We start from the raw sequence: 21,779 nt of genomic DNA on the forward strand, positions 1-21,779 counted from the left end.
GTAGGGTTGCTTCGGCTGTAACAGATCGCTGGGGGTCGTCATAAAGCTGCGCCATCGCTTCGAAAAATGATGAGATGGTGTTCAAGGCTATATCATTTTGTTCCAGGAGACGGTGGGCCCAGGATTGCGGCTCTCCGAGAAGTAGAGAGATTACGAACCCCACCTTGGTGGATTCAAGTGAGAAAGTCCGTGGCTGCAGGGCAAAGTATAGCTCACAAGAATTCCTGAAAGCCCGGAATTTGTGTCGGTCACCCGAAAATCGTTCTGGAGCAGGTACCCAAGGTTCCGGTGGTGGCAAAACCACTGAAGGTGTGGATAGAGCCCGTTCGGGCATGGAGGTCCCAGGTGCCGGGGTTGCCGGGGTAGAAGCCATGGATTGGATGCGACCCTCTAATTGGAAGTAACCCTCTTGCAAGGATTTGACTGCTTGGGTAAGCGAAGCAAGTTGCTGGCATACTGCCTCTAGAGGTGAAGCCCCTCTCTCGGTCTCCGACATCTGGCTGAGTGGTACTATCACGTACCTGGTGGAGACCAAGCTGTAGAGGGGGCTTCTCTTGCACCTCCTGTCCAACACCCCTGATAGAGATGACAGGCGGTGTAGGACACAGAGTGGCACGAGGGCCGGTATAGCAGGTGATGTCTTGGCAGAAGACTGATGGCTGTGGATCACCGGATGAACACCTGAAACTGGACCTCGGTGATGCTGGATGAGAAGGCAGGAGCGAAATCGGAACACAAGCCAAGGGGTTGTCAACAGCCGGACAGCACGGGTACAGGAACGTGAGGCAGAAGCGGAGTCAGGATACAAGCCGAAGTCGGTACACAGTCTGGCAGCAAGGTACAAAGGCATAAGGCAAGGCAGGGTCAAAGACAGGCTGAGGTCACAAGGCAGGCAGGAATCCAAGGAGAGTCAAAAGGCAAGCCGGGTCGGTGTAACGGGAAATCCACAAGCAGGTCAGGGCACAGGTAAACAGGAACACAAGCTGAAAGATCACTCAGCAATGTGCTCCTGTCACCGCCTGGTATAAATAGGCCGTTTGGCGCCAATTGCGTGCGCACGTTGCGTATGCACGTTCGCGCGTCCGCGCATTGGCGCGTTCGCGCATTGGCGTGTTCGCGCATTGGCGCATGCGCATTCGCACATTGCTTCCCGTGTGCCTGGGCACGCGCACTGATCGTCTCTTACAGAGACACAATGATGATTTCAAATGAGAACGTATCAATGCAAAGATGTGAATCCAGCCCGAGGCGATTTACATCTATGTAGTGTGGAAGTGTAGGTTATGATGAGTGTTGACATCAAATAAAACGCATGGCAACGCATGCTGAAAATGTGCGACAACGCATGTTAATGTGTGCTTATAGAAGAAGTAAGGCCAAAGCTGGTTTGGCTGTACTTCTCCTGTGGATCACAGTAGTGCAGTTCGTTCTGCACTCCTGTGACCAATTTTCAGCCGACCGCAGGCTAAATCCCGCTGTCGGCTGACGTCACGGAGCCAGTCCAGGCTTGGGAAAGATTGCAACCATATGGTCAGGATCTGCCCACATGCCTGGACTGGCACCAGGCTCGAGCTGCTGAGAGCCTGAGCAAGCTGCTCCTGCCCCCTCAATAGCCCAATGCCCAAATGAGCAAGGTGGGGGGTGGGAGCAAAGCAGAAAGCTGCTGACTGGCAATTCTCAGCTCTCTTGGAAACTGTGAGAAATGAGCGACCGGCGGTGTTTGATCGCTCTGTTCTCAGTGTTAGAACCGGCAGAGGACACTCCATTGCACCAATAAAAACCAACCCAGTGAAGTGACTGGCCTCAGGTGATACACAGAGATAAAACAAATCCTCCTACATAAGTTGTATCCATTGATCTGCAGCCCTCTAAATCTATTCAAAGTACAGAATTTAAAAAAGCTTGTCTGAGCTGTTAGAAAAAAAGGGGACAGAGTTCTGAAGTTACACTCTGCAGAGCTCAGTGAAGAGAGCTCTGAGATTGCAAGGAAGAGACACTCCCCCCCCCCTTTTTCACACAGCACACAATAACAGAAACAGAGCTGAGACTGTCAATCAGCTGAAACTCCTCCTCTGTCACCTTTTTCCTCTTGGTGTCAGGAAAACTTGTCAGAAGTGATTCATGCTGATAGCAGAGGTAGGAAGCAGCGGACAGGAATTGCACTTAGTGCTCTTAATTGAGGCAATTCGTTATTTGGATTGAGACAAGTACACACTATAGAGGGATATGCTTTGTTCATATTTCATGTCTGGGGTTTACAACCACTTTAATGTCACCTTCCCTATTGACTCCAATGCTTTTCTTCTATACTGAATCTTCTACAGAAATCTATTTTTACTTAAATTTTGGGGGACTGTAAAACTCTCCATTTTTTTGTACCTACCAAAATGAAGTTGCTCAGACGCCCTCCTGGGCTCTAGGGGCAGGGAAGGATATGATTGTACTCCACTGCCAGTACCCACAGTTATGTTGGCACATAGGCTTCTGGTAGATTAGATAAATATTGGTCAATGTAGGAAAACCACACTGTGTGATAAGAGTGCCACCAACTGCCGGAGAGGTCATTATCACCCTGAGAGTATGGGGAAAAGCCTGATAAATGACATAGGAAGTTCTGCTTCATTTTATTATTGTGTATACGGGAGACCTTGTATGACAGATCACACCAACCATTCTCAACTAAGGTTCTTCAGGACTCGTGGGTTCCTCGAGAGGTGGCTACGAATACCTCAAGCTGTGGCTGATTGACCTCCCATCTGATGGTGCCTTCGTAGTTCCAGGCACAATGCTGCCTGACAATATCAGCAGCATGGCACCAATCAACTTTTTGCTGTCTGGCATTCTTCCCACTGACCACCAATGTAATGGGCATTCTTCCCACTGACCACCAATGTAATGGGCATTTTTCCCACTGACCACCAATGTAATGGGCATTCTTCCCACTGACCACCAATGTAATGGGCATTCTTCCCACTGACCACCAATCTAAGAAGCATTCTTCCCAATTTTGTTTATTAAAAGTCTTGCAATCAATAAGCATAAAATCAATATACATAAATAAATATATACATATTTACATGAAAAGGGGAAAAAAAAAATACATAGCAAATTCTGCTCTCAAATAAAGACTGCCTTTACAGCAAAAACAAAACTCACATCATGAAACACATCATTACCGGGAAAAATAATCTTAATTAGACTCACACCACCACACCAGACATCAAACCTGCGAGGTCAAGAAACAAAAACCACTCCCATTATGCATGCAGCCCTTCTTCAAAAATGAAGATATTAACTAACAAAAGCTAAGGGTGTGAAAGAAATAGCATAGGAAAAAAGCTTTTCACCCAGAGATGGACAGTTCACCAAAAGCAGGTCTGATATTCCTCCACGCCCTTATCCAGACCGCTCGAGGCTCCCTGCCCTTCTCAAGACCCCGAATCTTCCCAACCTCACCCAGAATATCGTACACCACCACCTCGACAGGGAGGACTTTCTTCCGCAGGGTAATCTGGCACCGTGCATTCCACGTGAAGTAACGGACAACTATACTAACTAGAAAAAGTGTATCCAAATCAAAATCCCAGCGAGTCGGGAATGCCCCATACACCCACTCCGCATAACTCATGCGATAGAGAAAGGGGATGCCTAGAGCCCTCCCCACCCTTTTATACACCTCTATGTTAAAGGGACACTGGAGCAAAAAGTGGTCCATAGACTCCACTTTACCAACACACTCCGCTCTAGGACAATCCCGATCATCCACAGGGCGATGCTTCAGGTTCCCTCTCACATAGAGCCTTCCATGGAAAGCGAGCCAGGCTTGATCCCTAAACTTCAAAGGGATTCTTCCTAAGTTAATTAAACGCAACCCCTCCCTCATTACGGGGCCTGGGCAATCCCTTAAGGTCAGCGACACACTGAAAGCAGAGCCCAAAATCCTCTTCTCCAGAAGCTTTCTGGGGAGGGACTTGATATCCCCCACTGTCACCTGCCACTGCCTAAGTATTTTCAGACACGGGGCAACATAAGCCGGAAGCTTGCCATGTCGGACTCTCAGACTTTTCACTGGCCCGCCATCTTCCCAGCATCGCAGAAAAGGCCTAAACCAAGATTGAAAAATACCCACCCATCCCGGCGGGGTCTCTGCTAACATATTACCAAGATTATACTTTAAAAAAAGCAGAGAAAAGAAAACTATAGGGTTGACCATTCCTAGACCACCTTCCCGCCTGGACAGGTAAGTTACATTGCGTTTAATCAGGTTCAGCCTATTTCCCCATAACAGTTGGAAAAAGCAGCTGTACACCCTTGCATAGAGAGATTCCGGCAAGATACAGACAAAGCTGACATATAAAAAGATTGGGATCAGGTAAGTTTTAATCAAGTCAACCCTTTCCCTCAAGGAAAGTTTCCATTTCTTCCAGCTTGCCACCTTGGCATTGGCATTCAACAACCTGCTTTCCCAATTTCGATGACCATAGTCACCAGGACCAAATTTGATGCCCAACACTTTAATTTCCTGCTGGGGCTCTGGGAAGGCATCCGGAAGTTCGAAGCTTTCACCCTCCTCACCCATCCAGAAAACTTCACTCTTTTCATGATTGATTTTAGAGCCAGAAGCCTCAGTGTACTGCTCTATCACAGAGACCACCTCCTGCGCCTCCTCCATCCCAGAGATAATAACAGACACATCATCGGCATAGGCCACGACCTTCAAAGGCGGCACACCAGCAATGCCCAAAGGCACCCCACACAACGATCCACTCTCTAACCTTCTTATGAAGGGGTCAATTGCGAATACATATAGCAGGGGGCTCAAAGGACACCCCTGGCGCACCCCAGAGCCAACCTCAAAAGGCCGTCCAACCCAACCATTAACAAGTGGGAAGCTCTCAGCCCCTTTATATAATGTTTTCAGCCAATCAATAAACCTCCCCTGCAGGCCGTATCTACCAAGTAGCAAATACAGGTACTCATGATTGACTCGATCAAAAGCCTTCGCCTGATCCAATGCCAGCAAGTACTTTCTCCATCCAGCAGCCCTGCATCGCTCCAAAGCCTCCCGGACAGCTAAAATTGCTGAAAAGGTACTTCTGCCCTGGACCGAGCAGTGCTGATGATTGGACAACAAATCGCCTGCTACTGACGACAAGCGCCAAAAAAGAATCTTCGCCAAGATCTTTCTATCAACATTGAGAAGACTGATGGGGCGCCAGTTCTCAATTATTGAGGGGTCTTTACCTTTTGACAGAAGAATCACAGCGGATTGCCTCATGGAGGGAGGGAGAGAACCCTCATCTAAACAGCTGTTATAAACCTCCGCTAAAAAGGGAGCCAGAATGGACTTAAAACACTTGTAAAATTCAGCTGTCAACCCATCTGGCCCAGGCGACTTTTTGGTAGCCAGCTTCTCTATAGCACAAACTACCTCATCCGCTGAAATTGGTTCTGTCAAATCCATCAAAGGCAATGTATCATTTCCCAATCCTGGAGTAGAATCCAGAAAGCTTTCCATCCTGTCCCGACTAAGGTCCTTTCTTCCCAGAAGGTCTGCGTAATATGACCTGAAGATCTCCAGGATCCCTGATCTGGACTTCACCAGGGAACCCGTACTATCCCTCAGACCTATGACCGTCTTAACTGCTATGCCTTGCTTACAGTTCTGGTAAGGATCAGGCGAGTGATATTTCCCATAATCTCTCTCCAGAACCAAGGAGGCATGCCGGTCGTATTGACACTTCCTAAGAAGAAGCTTTACCTCCGAGATCTCCCCTGGATCTCCTCCATACGAGACAAGACGATCAAGCTTCCTCCGCAAATGCTGGTAGGCAATATACATACCAAGCTGCTTCTTCTTACTTATGGCCTTGAAAAGTCCAATCGCCCTTTGTTTCACAAGCTCCCACCACTCTGACTTACTGCTGCAAAAGTCCAGAATAGAAACCTGTGCCTGAAAAAAATCCTCAAAGGATTGTCTTACCTCTACATCTTCCAGGAGAGCCGAATTCAGTTTCCAGGTACCCCTTCCCCTGGGTGGAGTGTCCGAGGCATTCAGAGTCACAGACAGCATACAGTGGTCAGAGAACTCCACCGCCCTCAACTCAGGAGCCGAGAAAGCAGAGTTCTCCTTTAAAAAAAACCTATCTATCCTACTCTGACTATTCCCTCTCTGAAACGTGAATCCCGTGCTGCCAGGGCAGTGCTTAATGTGCACATCTACCAGGCCTGCTTGTCTAACCATATCTCTAAGAAAAACGCTATCATAACCCAGCCTGTCTATGGAGACCCTCCTGTCTTCAGGCCTAATTATGGTGTTAAAGTCACCTCCAAAGACAACCTGCTGGGATGTAAAAAGGAAGGGCTTGATCTTTGTGAAGAGGCATTTCCTGTCCCATTTTGACTGCGGTCCATAGATATTGATCAGGCGCAGGTCCTGCCCCCTAACAGAGACGTCTAAGACCATGCATCTCCCCATTTCTACCTCAATTATCCGCCGGCACGTTACCATATCGGTTTTAAAAAGAACCGCAACTCCGCTGCAAGGCTCAGCCGCAAGAGACCAAAAGGAGGGACCGCATCTCCACTCCCTTTTTGCTAGATGGACATCGGCCAAAGTATTGAGCCAGGTCTCTTGCAAAAATAAAATCTCAGCATCAAACTCACTGAGCAAAAATAAGGCAATATCACGAGCTCTTGCAGATTTCACGCTGGCGACATTAATGGTCGCCACCTTTATCAGAGCGGGCACTGCCATCAGGATGATTGGGGTAGTCGTTTCTTAACCTCCACCACACTCTCATCACCCGAAACAGCTCTCTTTACACTATGTGACTCCCCCTCATCCATAGATGATAAAGTAGATAAATCGGATACTAACTCCTCCCCTGATAAAACCGAAAATGTGTTGCCAAGAGGAACCCCTCCTGGCTCTAACTGTAAGGAAGAAGTGACCGCTTTACTGGTCTTCCTCTTCTTCTTTTTCTTCCTCTTTGTCCTCTCCCACCCCTCATCATCCGAATCCTCCACAACAGAGGGTGAGACATGGGACATGGACACCCCTCCCTCAACCCCATCGACCCCACCACCATCCAGCACCCCTGCACCCTCTTGGCCGCGTTTGCGGTGTCGAGAGACAGGGACTGGAGGTGGAGTAGGCCGAGGGGGAAGATCCACTATACCCGCCCCCCCAGCAGCTTCCGCTAGTCTGGAGGATCTACGCACAGTAGATGTAGGAACAACAGGAGGGACAGACTCAGGGACCACATCACTAGGGGAAACAGAATCTGACACAACAGACACAGACTCAGGGACCACATCACTAGGGGAAACAGAATCTGACACAACAGACACAGGAGGGGCAACAACAATTTCCTCTCTAACTTCAGCTGCTTCATCTTCTTTATCAAGCCTCTGCAGCTCAGTCTCCAATCCTGGCAAGTTATGCAGTGCCTCTGGGCACTGGCTATATGGATGACCCAGCTGCTGGCACAAATTGCACCGAATCTGGGTGCATTCTCTGGCCAAATGGCCTAAATCCTGGCACAGTGAGCACTTCTTGTGGGTGCAGGACGATGCAAAGTGGCCTTTATCACCACATTTATTACATACCTTAGGCTGACCTTGGTAGAAAATGGTCAGCCTATCCCTACCCAGAAAGGCTGAGCAGGGAAGGTGCTGAACTACATCGCCCAGCACCCCCAATTTTAGCGACACTGTCCAGGCCCCTGTCCATATCCCATGCTCATCAAGGACCTTCCGCAGTGGAGTGAGGACCTCGCCATATCGGCGTAGCCATACTAATAAATCAGCCTCTGGTATGGATTCGTTACGCACCAAAATGGTCACTGATTTTATCAGAGGCTGCCTTGAAATCACTTTTGGCACCAAACCACTCCACTGCTGAAGGCCCTTGCACCTCCTAAATCTCTCCCAGAAGAGATCCAAACTTTCAGGTTTTACAAACGATAAATCGAATTCATAACTCCCCACCGGGCAAATTAAAGCAAAAATATCACAAGCTTTAAACCCCATTTCCAAAATCAACTCAGCCACCCTCCCCCTTACAGGTGGAGTTCCATCCCCCACCCACCTCAACTGTACCACATTCCTCCTCCTATACCCACCAAACCTCCCTGAATTTTGACTAATAACAGAATTCCCACCACCCACCCTGGTGTGACTCCCCAAAGCTGAAGCATAGCTTCCAACATTCCTCCCAGCAGAAAATCCATCAGTTTTTTTTAAATTATCTGACACACACTTAGCAGATAACGATTGCACAGATTCGGGATTGATCTGTGCAATCGAATCTTTCCTCTGCTGAGCAGGAGGAGAAATGTCATTTTTATTTTTCCCAGCATTACTAACCCCTTCACCACCACCCACCACATTCATTGCTTTAACATTGTCATTTTTTATACTTGCTGGGATACTTATTATTGCTGTTGTCTTCACAGCAGAATCCATAGCTGCTGCACTGGTAAAAACTCCAGCTGTCATCTTCTCTTCCACTAGGACAGGGTTTTCAGCTGTGGAAATAGCATTCTGTTTTAACACAGCAGCAGGTAAAGCATTGCAGGATATTTCCATTGCTACTTCCATTCCACTTCCAGAACTATGTTGATCCCCTCCCCCATCAGCAATCAGCACTGGAAGACTGGGAGGCTCAGGTGAACATGAAGCAGGCTCTTTGGAGCTGGCAACCATTTTGCTTGCCGTGGGACTACTGGTCTCAGCCAGACCAGCAAAATCCATGCCTGGGGTGTTTAATGCAGGTCCATCCACATTCGTCTGATGGTCCGGGGCTTGCATGTCTGTCGGTTTCTCCACAGCGGTAACTCCAATAGGTAGCTGTATGCAGAGCTCTTTCTCACCTGGGACACCATCCACTACAGCAGATGGGGCAGACATGTTGGATGGCAGCATGGTGTACTGGGATTTCTCCACCATTACTGGCTTTGCTGACTTGAATCTCCTCTGCCCATCCTCAGGGATTTCTGATGGATCATCAGAAAATACAAACCTGTCTGCTTTCAGGGGTGACTCCATCTGCTGGATGAATGTCAGGGATCCATGTCCACTCTCAACCCCCTGGCTGGTTGCCGCTGGTGATTCCCAGTTCTGGCATGGGGGGAGAGGTGCAGAGGCAGATGGAGCCTGGTCATCCATTAACTGAGCCTGCTGATCCACAGAGCTTGCTGATGTCTGGCTGGTAAATCGCCTCTCATTATCAAACTTTTCTTTAAATGCTCCACTTCTGTCTTTCAGCCTTTCCAATAATAAAGTTTGTTCCTTTACCTTTTCTTCCAATTCCTGTAACTCAGGCTTCATGGCTGTGCGATTTTTACTCCAGGCCTGGAAATACTTGGTTTTGAAGGATTTGTGTTCAGCCTTCAAAACTTTAAGTTTTTCTTCCGCTCTCCCAATCGCCCTAAAACGATTGATAATCTTCTGGCTGAAGACATCCGCATTCTCACCGGGGCCTGGACCCACAGACAGGTCCTCCACCTCCTCCTCACTAGGCCCCGTGTCATCAGGGGGATCCCTCCCAGGGCCTCCCCCAGGATCAGGCATTGTTCCTGGGCCAAGCTAGCAAGCAAGGCCCAGGCTTGAAAAGGGCTGGATCTCACAGAGAGCTCCTTGGGTGTGTCCTCCTCCTTCTTCCCACTGACCACCAATGCAAGGAGCATTCTTCCCACTGACCACCAATGTAAGGGACATTCTTCCCACTGACCACCAATGTAAGGAACATTCTTCCCACTGACCACCAATGTAAGGATCATTCTTCCCACTGACCACCAATGTAAGGAGCATTCTTCCCACTGACCACCAATGTAAGGATCATTCCTCCCACTGACCACCAATGTAAGAAGCATTCTTCCCACTGACTACCAATGTAAGGGACACTCTTCCCACTGACCACCAATGTAAGGAACATTCTTCCCACTGACCACCAATGTAAGGATCATTCTTCCCACTGATCACCAATGTAAGGAGCATTCCTCCCACTGACCACCAATGTAAGGAGCATTCTTCCCACTGACCACCAATGTAAGGAACATTCTTCCCACTGACCACCAATGTAAGGAGCATTCTTCCCACTGACCACCAATGTACGGGGCATTCTTCCCACTGATCACCAATTTAAGGAGCATTCCTCCCACTGACCACCAATGTACAGTAAGGGGCATTCTCCCCCCTTACCACCAATGTAAGGGGCATTCTTCCCATTGACCACCAATGTAAGTGGCATTCTTCCCACTGACTACCAATGTAAGGAGCATTTTCCCCACTGACCAACAATGTACTCTTTTCGTGGTTGACTTTAGATCCAGAAGCCACTGTGTACTGCTCTATCACAGACATCCCCTCCTGCGCCTCCTCCATCCCGGAGAAAATAACAGACACAGTAAAGGCGGCACACCAGCAATGCCCAAAGGCTCCCCGAACAATGATCCACCCTCTAACCTTCTTATGAAGGGGTCAATGCGAATGCATATAGCAGGGGGCTCAAAGGACACCCCTGGCGCACACCAGAGCCAACCTCAAAAGGCCATCCAACCCAACCATTAACAAGTGGGAAGCTTTCAGCCCCTTTATATAATATTTTCAGCCAATCTATAAACCTCCCCTGCAGGCCGTATCTACCAAGTAGCAAATACAGGTATTCATAATTGACTCGATCAAAAGCCTTCGCCTGATCCAATGTGTCACGTACCTGGTGGGTAGAACGTGAATATGCAGAGGAAGGCCTCTCTTACACCTCTGACTAGTGTAAACAGGTGGCACAAGAGTGCAGAGTCGCACGAGTGCCAGTGGACGTGCAAGCTGCAGAACTGCTGGCTGAGTAGAGCACCAGAAGGAGGCAAATGTCCGTGTAGCAGATGGACCGATGCAGCAACTTGGTAGCTCCATGGGGGACTGGAAGATAAGCAGAGTCAGACATACCGGGTCATACACAGAGTGATCAGATCAGGTACAGACGGGAGACAGGAGAATGGTCAAGGAACAGGCTGGAATCGATGCAGGCAGAGAGCAGGAATAGTCAGAGGCAAGCCGGCTCAGTATTTCAGGAGCAGATGCAGGTAACAGGAAACAGGACAATCACAGAACGCTATAGACAAGACAGCACTGATCCTAGGTGCAGATCCAGCTTAAATAGCCCGTTTGGCGCCTTCATCTGTCAGAAGATGCGCCACGCACAATTGTGCGCGCATGCGCACATCCATTCGCCATATTGATTTGCTTGTGCGCATACAGATGCGCATGCTTGTTAGCACGCGCTAACGCACCTTTTCTTAAGGAGGTTCGAGGAACAGGGACTTGCCTGCGGTTATTAGCTTGTCTTTTGGCAGAACCTTCCTGACACAATGCCAGCAAGTACTTTCTCCATCCAGCAGCCCTGCATCGCTCCAAAGCCTCCCGGACAGCTAAAACTGCTGAAAAGGTACTTCTACCTTGGACTGAGCAGTGCTGATGATTGGACAACAAATCGCCTGCTACTGACGACAAGCGCAAAAAAAGAATCTTCGCCAAGATCTTTCCATCAACATTGAGAAGACTGATGGGGCGCCAGTTCTCAATCATTGAGGGGTCTTTCGTTTTTGACAGAAGAATCTCAGCGGGTTGCCTCATGGAGGGAGGGAGTGAACCCCCTTCTAGACAGCTGTTATAAACCTCTGCTAAAAAGCGAGCCAGAATGGACTTAAAACACTTATAGAATTCAGCTGTTAATCCATCTGGCCCAGGCGACTTTTTGGTAGCCAGCTTCTCTATAGCACGAACTACCTCATCCGCTGAAATTGGTTATGTCAAATCCATCAAAGGCAATCAACCATTTCCCAATCCTGGAGTAGAATCCAGAAAGCTTTCCATCCTGTCCCGACTAAGGTCCTTTCTTCCCAGAAGGTCTGCGTAATATGACCTGAAGATCTCCAGGATCCCTGATCTGGACTTCACCAGGGACCCCGTACTATCCCTCAGACCTATGACCGTCTTAACTGCTATGCCTTGCTTACAGTTCTGGTAAGGATCAGGGGAGTGAAATTTCCCGTAATCTCTCTCCAGAACCAAGGAGGGATTCCGGTCATACTGACACTTCCTAAGAAGAAGCTTTACCTCAGAGATCTCCCCTGGATCTCCTCCATACGAGGCAAGACGATCAAGCTTCCTCCGCAAATGCTGGTAGGCAATATACATACCAAGCTGTTTCTTCTTACTTATGGCCTTAAAAAGTCCAATCGCCCTTTGTTTCACAAGCTCCCACCACTCTGACTTACTGCTGCACAGTGGCGTAGCGTGGGTTGTCAGCACCCGGGGCAAGGCAAGTCATTTGCGCCCCCTACACAAACCTACTAGACCACTACACAGACCTACCCCCCCCCATACACTGACACCTACACTGACCCCCCTTCACTTACCCCCACTACACTGACGCATACACTGACCCCCCATACACTGACTCCCCCTACACTGACACCTATACAGACCCCCCTACACACTGACCCCTACACTAACACCTATACTGACACCCCCTACACTGACAGCTACACTGACACCTATACTGATCCCCCTTACATTCCCACATACACTGACCCCCAATACACTGACCCCTACACTGACTCCCCCTACATTTTCACATACACTGACCCCCTACACTAATAGCTATACTGAACCCCCCTACACTGACCTCCCCCATACACTGACACCTATACTGACCCCCCTACACTGACCGCCACATACACTGACACCCCTACATTTCCACATACACTGATCCCCCTACACTGATCCCCCCCCATACACTGACACCTACACTGACACTTATGCTGACCCCCCTACACTGACACACCCTCCTCTACACTGACCCCCCCCCCCATACACTGACACCTACACTGACCCCCCCGTACACTGACAGCTACATTGACACCTATACTGACCCCCTTACATTCCCACATACACTGACCCCCCTACACTGATCCCCCCCCATACACTGACACCTATGCTGACCCCCCTACACTGACACACCCTCCTCTACACTGACCCCCCCCCCCATACACTGACACCTACACTGGCCCCCTTACATTTCCACATACACTGACCCCTACACTGACTCCCCCCTACATTTCCACATACACTGACCCCCACTACAATGACCCCTACACTAATAGCTATACTGACCCCCTCATACACTGACACCTATACTGACCCACCTACACTGACCGCCACATACACTGACACCCCTACATTTCCACATACACTGACCCCCCCCCCTATACACTGACACCTACACTGACACCTATGCTGACCCCCCTACACTGACCCCCCCCCCCCATACACTGACACCTACACTGACCCCCCCCCCCGTACACTGACAGCTACACTGACACCTATACTGACCCCCTTACATTCCCACATACACTGACCCCCCCCATACACTGACACCTACACTGACCCCGCCCCCCTCCCTACCTCCCTCCCTCCCATGTCCACTTCCCCTGCACTGACACCTATGCTGACCCCCCCTACTACACTGACACCCCCCCCCCCCACTTCCCTGGGCCCTGGGGGCAGGCAAGACATCACTTACCTTGTACTGTGCCAATACACTGGCGACTCGAGGAGGGGAGAGACAACATGTCTGTGGCCGGCCGGACAGCAGGGGGAGACTCCGGAAGCGGTGCTGCACATGCACAGAGCCACAGACTGGCATCTTCATCCACGACCAGCCCCGCCCCCCTGGCCGCATGACACCTTCAGCGGTCCGCGGCTCGTCTTGCACAAAGCGGCGGCCACTGAGCCAAGAGTGCGGGCGGGCGCCGGACGGGCAACTTCAGAATAAAGGGACACATTGATCCCGCCGTTTGCGGGCGTGGGATGCGCCCCCCTAAATGTTGCGCCTGGTGCCAGTGGCTCCCCCTGCACCCCCCACGCTACGCCACTGCTGCTGCAAAAGTCCAGAATAGAAATCTGTGCCTGAAAAAAATCCTCAAAGGATTGTCTTACCTCTACATCTTCCAGGAGAGCCGAATTCAGTTTCCAGGTACCCCTTCCCCTGGGTGGAGTGTCCGAGGCATTCAGAGTCACAGACAGCATACAGTGGTCAGAGAACTCCACTGCCCTTAACTCAGGAGCTGAGAAAGCAGAGTTCTCCTTTAAAAAACCTATCTATCCTACTCTGACTATTCCCTCTCTGAAACGTGAATCCCGTGCTGCCAGGGCAGTGCTTAATGTGCACATCTACCAGGCCTGCTTGTCTAACCATATCTCTAAGAAAAACGCTATCGTAACCCAGTATGTCTATGGAGCCTCTCCGGTCTTCAGGCCTAATTATCGTGTTAAAGAGGAAGTAAACCCTCCTCTGACACTTTTACCTATAGGTAAGCCTATGATAAGGCTTACCTATAGGTACTGTAAATATCTCCTAAACATGTACCGTTTAGGAGATATTTACCTTACATGCAGCCAGTGACGTCACTGGCGCATGCACTCTGAAGGAACGGCCGCTGGTGCCGTTCCTTCAGAGTCCCGTGCCGTCACCGTCGGCTCCCGCGCGTGTGCGTGGGAGTGACGTCACTAGGGCTCCAGCCAAGCAGATGGCCGGATGCCACGATCCCGGAAGACGGGCGACTGAACATGTCGCCCGTCATAGAGGTGAGCGGGTGGCATGGCGGGGACTCGTTCTAAGGTAAGTATTGCATAATGAGCTAGTATGCGATGCATACTAGCTCATTATGTGTTTCTCTTTCAGGGTGAAAAAGAAAAAAAAAACTAAAAATTTGAGTTTACAAGCTCTTTAAAGTCACCTCCAAAGACAACCTGCTGGGATGTAAAAAGGAAGGGCTGGATCTTTGTGAAGAGGCATTTCCTGTCCCATTTTGACTGCGGTCCATAGATATTGATCAGGCACAGTTCCTGCCCCCTAACAGAGATGTCTAAGACCATGCATCTCCCCATTTCTGCCTCGATTACCCACCGGCACATTAACATATCGGTTATAAAAAGCACCGCAACTTCAGCCGCAAGAGACCAAAAGGAACCGTATCTCCACTCCCTTTTTGCAAGATGGACATCGGCCAAAGTATTGAGCCAGGTCTCTTGCAAAAAATATATCTTTGCATCAAAGTCACTGAGCAAAAATAAGGCAATATCTCAAGCTCTTGCAGATTTAATGCTGGCGACATTAACCCCTTGCCAACCGCCGCACGACTATTTACTGCGGCGGTCAGCCCCGTACAGGCAAAGTGACGTAGGACTACGTCACTAGCCTGTGAGCCTCTAGGGGGCGAGCACGCGCGCCGCCGGAGGCGCGCTCCCGTCCCCACTCGTTCCCTAAGAAGTCAGCGCGTGTGACCGGCGGACCCGATGTCCGCCGGCCACGCGCGATCTCCCCGTGGAGAGGGAGAAAGGCAGACGGCTGATGTAAACAAAGCCGCCTGTCATTATCCCTGATGTAAGAACAGAGATCATACGATCCTGCTATGTAGGATCGTATGTCTCTGTGCTTACATCACTAGCCACACCCCTTTACAGTTAGAAGCACGCCCCTAGGGACACACTTAACCCCTGCATCACCAATAAAGTTAACCCCTTCCCTGCCAGTGTCATTTTTACAGTAACAGTGCATATTTATAGCACTGATTACTGTAGTAATGTCACTGGTACCCCCAAAAGTGTCAAAAATGTCAGTTGGGGATCCGATCTGTCCGCCGCAATGTCGCAGTCCCGCAAAAAAAATCGCAGATCGCCGCCATTACTCGTTAAAAAAAAACACCAAAAATGACAGAAATCTTTCCCTTAGTTAGTAAACGCAATAACTTTTGCGCAAACCAATCAAAATACGCTTATTGCGATTTTTTTTACCAAACATATGTAGCAGAAAACAAATTGGCCTAAAATGTTAAAAAAAATTTAACAATCTGTTAAAAGATTTTTTTTTTTTTGGGAATTTCATATAAAAAATGTGAAAAATATTGTTATTTTTTTCAAAATTGTCGCTCTTTTTTTGTTTATAGCGCAAAAAGTAAAAACCGCACAGGTGATCAAATACCACCAAAAGAAAGCTCTGTTTGTGGGAAAAAAAGGACATTAATTTCATTTGGGTACAGCGCCGCACGACCACGCAATCGTCCGTTAAAGTCACGCAGTGCCGAATCGCAAAATAGGGCCTGGTCAGTAAAATCTTCCGGGCTTAAGTGGTTAATGGTTGCCATCTTTATCGGAGCGGGAACTGCCATCAGGATGATTGGGGTAGTCGTTTCTTAACCTCTACCACACTCTCATCACCCGAAACAGCTCTCTTCATACTATGTGACTCCCCCTCATCCATAGTTGATAAAGAAATAGACAAATCCGATACCAATTCATCCCCTGATAAAACTGAAAATGTGCTGCCAAGAGGAACCCCTCCTGGGTCTGACTGGAAGGAAGAAATGACCGCTTTACTGATCTTCCTCTACTTCTTTTTCTTCCTCCTTTTCCTCTCCCACCCCTCATCATCAGTTTTGACCGGTACCTGCTCCCACTTCCGCTCGGAGCGCCGCGGCGCCCCCCCCCCCCCCCCGAGCGGAAATTCTTCTCTTCCCCTCCCTCCCTGCAATCTTCTTGGATAAGTCAAAGGCCTAGAAGATTGACGGCCAATCAAGATGCGCAGCGTGACTTGCGCATGCGCAGTGCGCACTCGGCTGTGAAGCCGCAAGCTGTCACAGCTGGGTGCCCACACTAGTAATGCTGGCGCCGCCGAGACCAGACAGAGAGGATCGAGGCTTTGGGCGCCCGCATTGCTGGATCATGGGACAGGGGAGTGTGTGTTTATTAAAAGTCAGCAGCTACACTTTTTGTAGCTGCTGACTTCGAATAAACACAGAAAAGGCTAGAACTCCGCTTTAAGGGAATTTCATGGGGACCCCCCCAAGGCACCAGAACTAGTGTCCTCATTGGCAGATTTCCCCTCTATTACTTTTCTGCCAGCGGTCCTCCTTCACATAAAAGTGGTCCCAGCGGCGGATTCACTGCGGGATCACTTATATGTGCGGCTTTTATGGACCGCTTCCTGGTCATTTTCCCCGCTTACTGGAGCCGTCCATATTGGGGAGAACGATCCGGTCCGTCCATGTCCCAGGTAGGAAGTCAAATGAGGGCAAGCTGCCCCCCACTCGACACTTTGGCCTTGGAGGACCGGAGCGATGTCATATGTCGCTTCCTTTCAACGGCCTTAAAGGGCCCATTTTTTTACATGCTGAAAAAAAAATTAAATTTTTTTTATTTGCTTTTAAGGGTAGATGTGAGATCTGAGGTCTATTTGACCCCAGATCTCACATTAACCGCTTTGCAACCGCCCGCTGCAGTTATACTGCGGCAGGCAGCCGCTCCTGGGCAAACCGACGTAGCTATACGATGGTTGCGAGCAGGAGGCTAGAGGGCGAGCGCGTGCCGCCAGCGGCACACTCCTGCCCCCGTTCGTCAACGGGGAAGCCAATGCAGTGGGCAGGCGGCTCCGATTGCTGCCTGACACCCGCGATTGTTCCCTGCTGGGAGAGAAGAACAGTTGGCTGTTGTAAAAACAGCTGACCGTTCTTCTCCCTGGAATGATCATAGAGCCCCTCTAGAGATCCCTATGGTCATTCCATAAGCCCCGCCCCCATACAGTTAGAATCACTCCCCTAGGCTCACATTTACCCCATTGTTAACCCCTTCCCTGCCAGTGTCATTATTACAGTAACAGTTGCATATTTTTAGCACTGATTACTGTAGTAATGTCACTGGTACCCCCAAAAGTGTCAAAAATGTCAGTTAGGGGTTCAATCTGTCCGCCGCAATGTCGCAGTCCTGCAAAAAATCGCAGATCGCCGCCATTACTAGTAAAAAAAAAACATACAGTAAAAATGACATAAATCTTTCCCATTGTTAGACGCAATAGCTTTTGCGCAAACCAATCAAAAATTTTTTTTTTACCAAAAATATGTAGCAGAAAACAAATTGGCCAAAAACGTTAAAAAATTTTGATTTGAAAAAATATTTTTTTGGGAATGTCAGCAGAATGTGAAAAATAATGTTTTTTTTTTTCAAAATTGTCGCTCTTTTTTTGTTTATAGCGCAAAAAATAAAAATCGCACAGGTGATCAAATACCACTAAAAGAAAGCTCTATTTGTGGGAAAAAAGGACATCAATTTAATTTGGGTACAGTGTCGCACGACCGCGCAATTGTGCGTTAAAGTAACGCAGTGCCGAATCGCAAAATAGGGCCTGGTCATTAAGGGGGCAAATCCTTTCGGTCTTTTCCAGTGGTTAAAGAGGACCTGTCCTGTTTATTTCTATTACAAGTGAGGTTTACATTCCTTGTAATAGGATTAAAGGTGATCAAATCATTTTTTTTTAAAGGGACAATGTAAAAATAAAAATAAAAGGTAAAATAAATAAGTAAAAAAAAAATTGAAAGCACCCCATCTCGCCGAGCATTCGTGCAGAAGCAAACGCATACGCGAGTTGCTCCCACATACGGTAAACGGTGTTCACACCACACAAGTGAGGTATCGCTGTGATCGTTAGAGCGAGAGAAATAATTCTATCCCTAGACCTTCTCTGTAACTCTAAGCTGGTAACCTGTAGAAATATTTTAAGTGTCGCCTATGGCGATTCTTAAGTACCAATGTTTGTCGCCATTTCACGAGTGTGCGCAATTTTCAAGCATAACATGTTGGGTATCTATTTACTCGGCGTAACATTATCTTTCCCATTATAGAAAACAATTGGGCTAACTTCATTGTTTTCTTATTTTTTATTAAAAAAGTGTAATTTTTTCAAACATTGCCTTTGTAAGACCGCTGCACAAATACGGTGTGACATAAATTATTGCAATGATCTCCATTTTAATCTCTAGGATTATATATGTATATAATGTTTGGGGGTTCTAAGTCATTTTCTAGCAAAAAATACTTAAATTTGTAAACAGCAAGTGTCAGAAATTGTCCCAGTTCAGAAGTGGTTAATGGCTTAACCACTTGCCGTCTGAGTACGGTAGTACTACTGCGGCAAAGTGGTTCGTTATCATCTGACGACGTAGTATTAACGTCGTCAGACACTCCCCCTTCTGGGCGGCGCTTGCGCGCCGCCGGAGGCTCGCTCCCGCTGTTTTCATTCACAGCGGGAGTCGGGCCAGGGGAGGAGCAGCGGCGATCGCCGCTGCTCTGCCCCGATCGCAGGGGATCTAGTGTGGAGATCCTGTGTAAACACAAGCGGGCGGATCTCCATAGTGACAGGGAGTGACAGATCGGACTGTTCAGCATAGCTGGACATCCGATCTGTCCCTGACTCACTCAGTCACCTCCCCCCCCTACACGTCAGTAAGCACCAGGCATACATTAACCCCTCCCTCTCCAATAAAATTAACCCCTTCCCTGCCAGTGTCATTTTTACAGTAACAGTGCATATATATAGCACTGATTACTGCAGTAATGTCACTGGTACCCCCAAAAGTGTCAAAAATGTCAGTCAAGGGTCCGATCTGTCCGCCGCAATGTCGCAGTCCCACAAAAAAATCGCAGATCGCCGCCATTACGCGTTAAAAAAAAACACCAAAAATGACAGAAATATTTCCCTTTGTTAGTAAACGCAATAACTTTTGTGCAAACCAATCAAAATATGCTTATTGCGATTTTTTTTTACCAAACATAGGTAGCAGAAAACAAATTGGCAATAACATTTTTTAAAAAATTGGTTTTTACATTTTTTTGGGGGGAATTTCCTATAAAAAAATGTTAAAAATATTGTTATTTTTTCAAAATAAACGCTCTTTTTTTGTTTATAGCGCAAAAAGTAAAAATCGCACAGGTGATCAAATACCACCAAAAGAAAGCTCTGTTTGTGGGAAAAAAAGGACGTCAATTTCGTTTGGGTACAGCGTCGCACGACCGCGCAATTGTCAGTTGAAGTCGCACAGCGCCGAATCGCAAAAAGTGGCCTGGACGGAAGACAGCAAAATCCTCCGGTGGTAAAGTGGTTAAAGGATCTGTCAGCAATGAAAGCCATCAGGTGTGCAATGACAACCTACATATAGTGCTAGAATGATAGATGCTCCTAAAGTGATATAACGTGCTGTGATTGGCTGAGATCAGTAACAAGAAAAAGTCTATACACTGAACCCAGTCTGTCCCATTTTCGGCCGTTCGGGGCTCCCACAGGTTGGCATTGGGCGGGGCTAGACGGGATGATGACCACGCCCACCTAATGATCGGCCCCCCAGGTAGTGGATGGACCAGTTCGGTTAGGGCGTAGAAAGAGAAACCAGGGAACCATCTGGTGAGCATGCGCAGTTCAGCTCTGAGCCGTCTCAGTCTGCGCTGCTGCAACCAGCCATGGTCAACCTCAGGTTCCTGTCTACAAGTAAGAGGGGGGCTGGGGGGAGGGGACAGGGGGGCTCCCTGTGTACAGTCAGTGTATGGAAGGGACAGCGGGGGCTCCCTGTATCAGGTGTATACAGTTTCTGGAGGAGATCACAGATTGTATACAGAAGTTCTTCTCCATAGACAGTGTGATCTCTACACAGGATACATTGTATCATTATCACTCCTCTCCCTGGATAGAATGTAACTGTGTCACAGCTCTGCCTGTCTCTGTCTGCTCATGTCTGTGTCTCTGTCCCCCCTCTCTCTCTCTCAGGGGTCTGTCTCTGTCCCTCTCTCTCAGGGGTCTGTCTCTGTCCCTCTCTCTCAGGGGTCTGTCTCTGTCCCTCTCTCTCAGGGGTCTGTCTCTGTCCCCCCTCTCTCTCTCTCTCTCTCTCTCTCTCTCTCAGGGATCTGTCTCTGTCCCCCCTCTCTCTCTCTCTCTCAGGGGTCTGCCTCTGTCCCTCTCTCTCAGGGGTCTGTCTCTGTCCCCCCCCTCTCTCTCTCTCAGGGGTCTGTCTCTGTCCCCCCCCCTCTCTCTCTCAGGGGTCTGTCTCTGTCCCCCCCTCTCTCTCTCTCTCTCTCAGGGGTCTGTCTCTGTCTCTCTCTCTCTCTCTCTCTCTCTCTCTCTCTCTCTCTCAGGGGTCTGTCTCTGTCCCCCCTCTCTCTCTCTCTCTCTCTCTCTCTCTCAGGGGTCTGTCTCTGTCCCCCCCTCTCTCTCTCTCAGGGGTCTGTCTCTGTCCCCCCCTCTCTCTCTCTCAGGGGTCTGTCTCTGTCCCCCCTCTCTCTCTCTCAGGGGTCTGTCTCTGTCCCCCCCTCTCTCTCTCTTCTAGGGGTCTGCCTCTGTCCCTCTCTCTCAGGGGTCTGTCTCTGTCCCCCCCTCTCTCTCTCTCTCTCTCAGGGGTCTGCCTCTGTCCCTCTCTCTCAGGGGTCTGTCTCTGTCCCCCCTCTCTCTCTCTCTCAGGGGTCTGTCTCTGTCCCCCCTCGGTCTGTCTCTCCCCCCCCCCCCTCTCTCTCTCTCTCTCTCTCTCTCTCTCTCTCGGGTCTGTCTCTGTCCCTCTCTCTCAGGGGTCTGTCTCTGTCCCTCTCTCTCAGGGGTCTGTCTCTGTCCCCCCTCTCTCAGGGGTCTGTCTCTGTCCCCCTCTCTCTCTCTCAGGGGTCTCTGTCTCTCTCTCTCTGTCTCTCTCTCTCTGTCTCTCTCTCTCTGTCTCTCTCTCTGTGTCTCTCTCTCTCTCTCTCTCTCTCTCTCTCTGTCTCTCTCTCTCTCTCTCTTCTGTCTCTGTCCCCCCTCTCTCTCTCTCGTCTGTCTCTGTCCCCCCCTCTCTCTCTCTCAGGGGTCTGTCTCTGTCCCCCCCTCTCTCTCTCTCAGGGGTCTGTCTCTGTCCCCCCCTCTCTAGAGA

At 49.1% G+C, this 21,779-nt stretch overlaps 1 protein-coding gene across 1 annotated transcript in view; it reads left to right on the plus strand.

Annotated features, from left to right (window-relative positions):
- The first annotated feature begins 20,291 nt into the window (after nt 1–20,291).
- FAM3B (FAM3 metabolism regulating signaling molecule B) overlaps nt 20,292–21,779 on the plus strand; it is a 142,103-nt gene continuing 140,615 nt past the window's right edge. Inside the window, exon 1 of the mRNA XM_082245234.1 lies at nt 20,292–20,380. Within this exon, the coding sequence (XP_082101360.1) occupies nt 20,353–20,380 (28 nt within the window). The 5' untranslated portion in view covers nt 20,292–20,352. The remainder of the gene's footprint in view (nt 20,381–21,779) is intronic.

The sequence above is a fragment of the Pelophylax lessonae genome, assembly GCF_965119305.1.
Source record: "Pelophylax lessonae genome assembly, chromosome: 2".
NCBI lineage: Eukaryota > Metazoa > Chordata > Amphibia > Anura > Ranidae > Pelophylax > Pelophylax lessonae.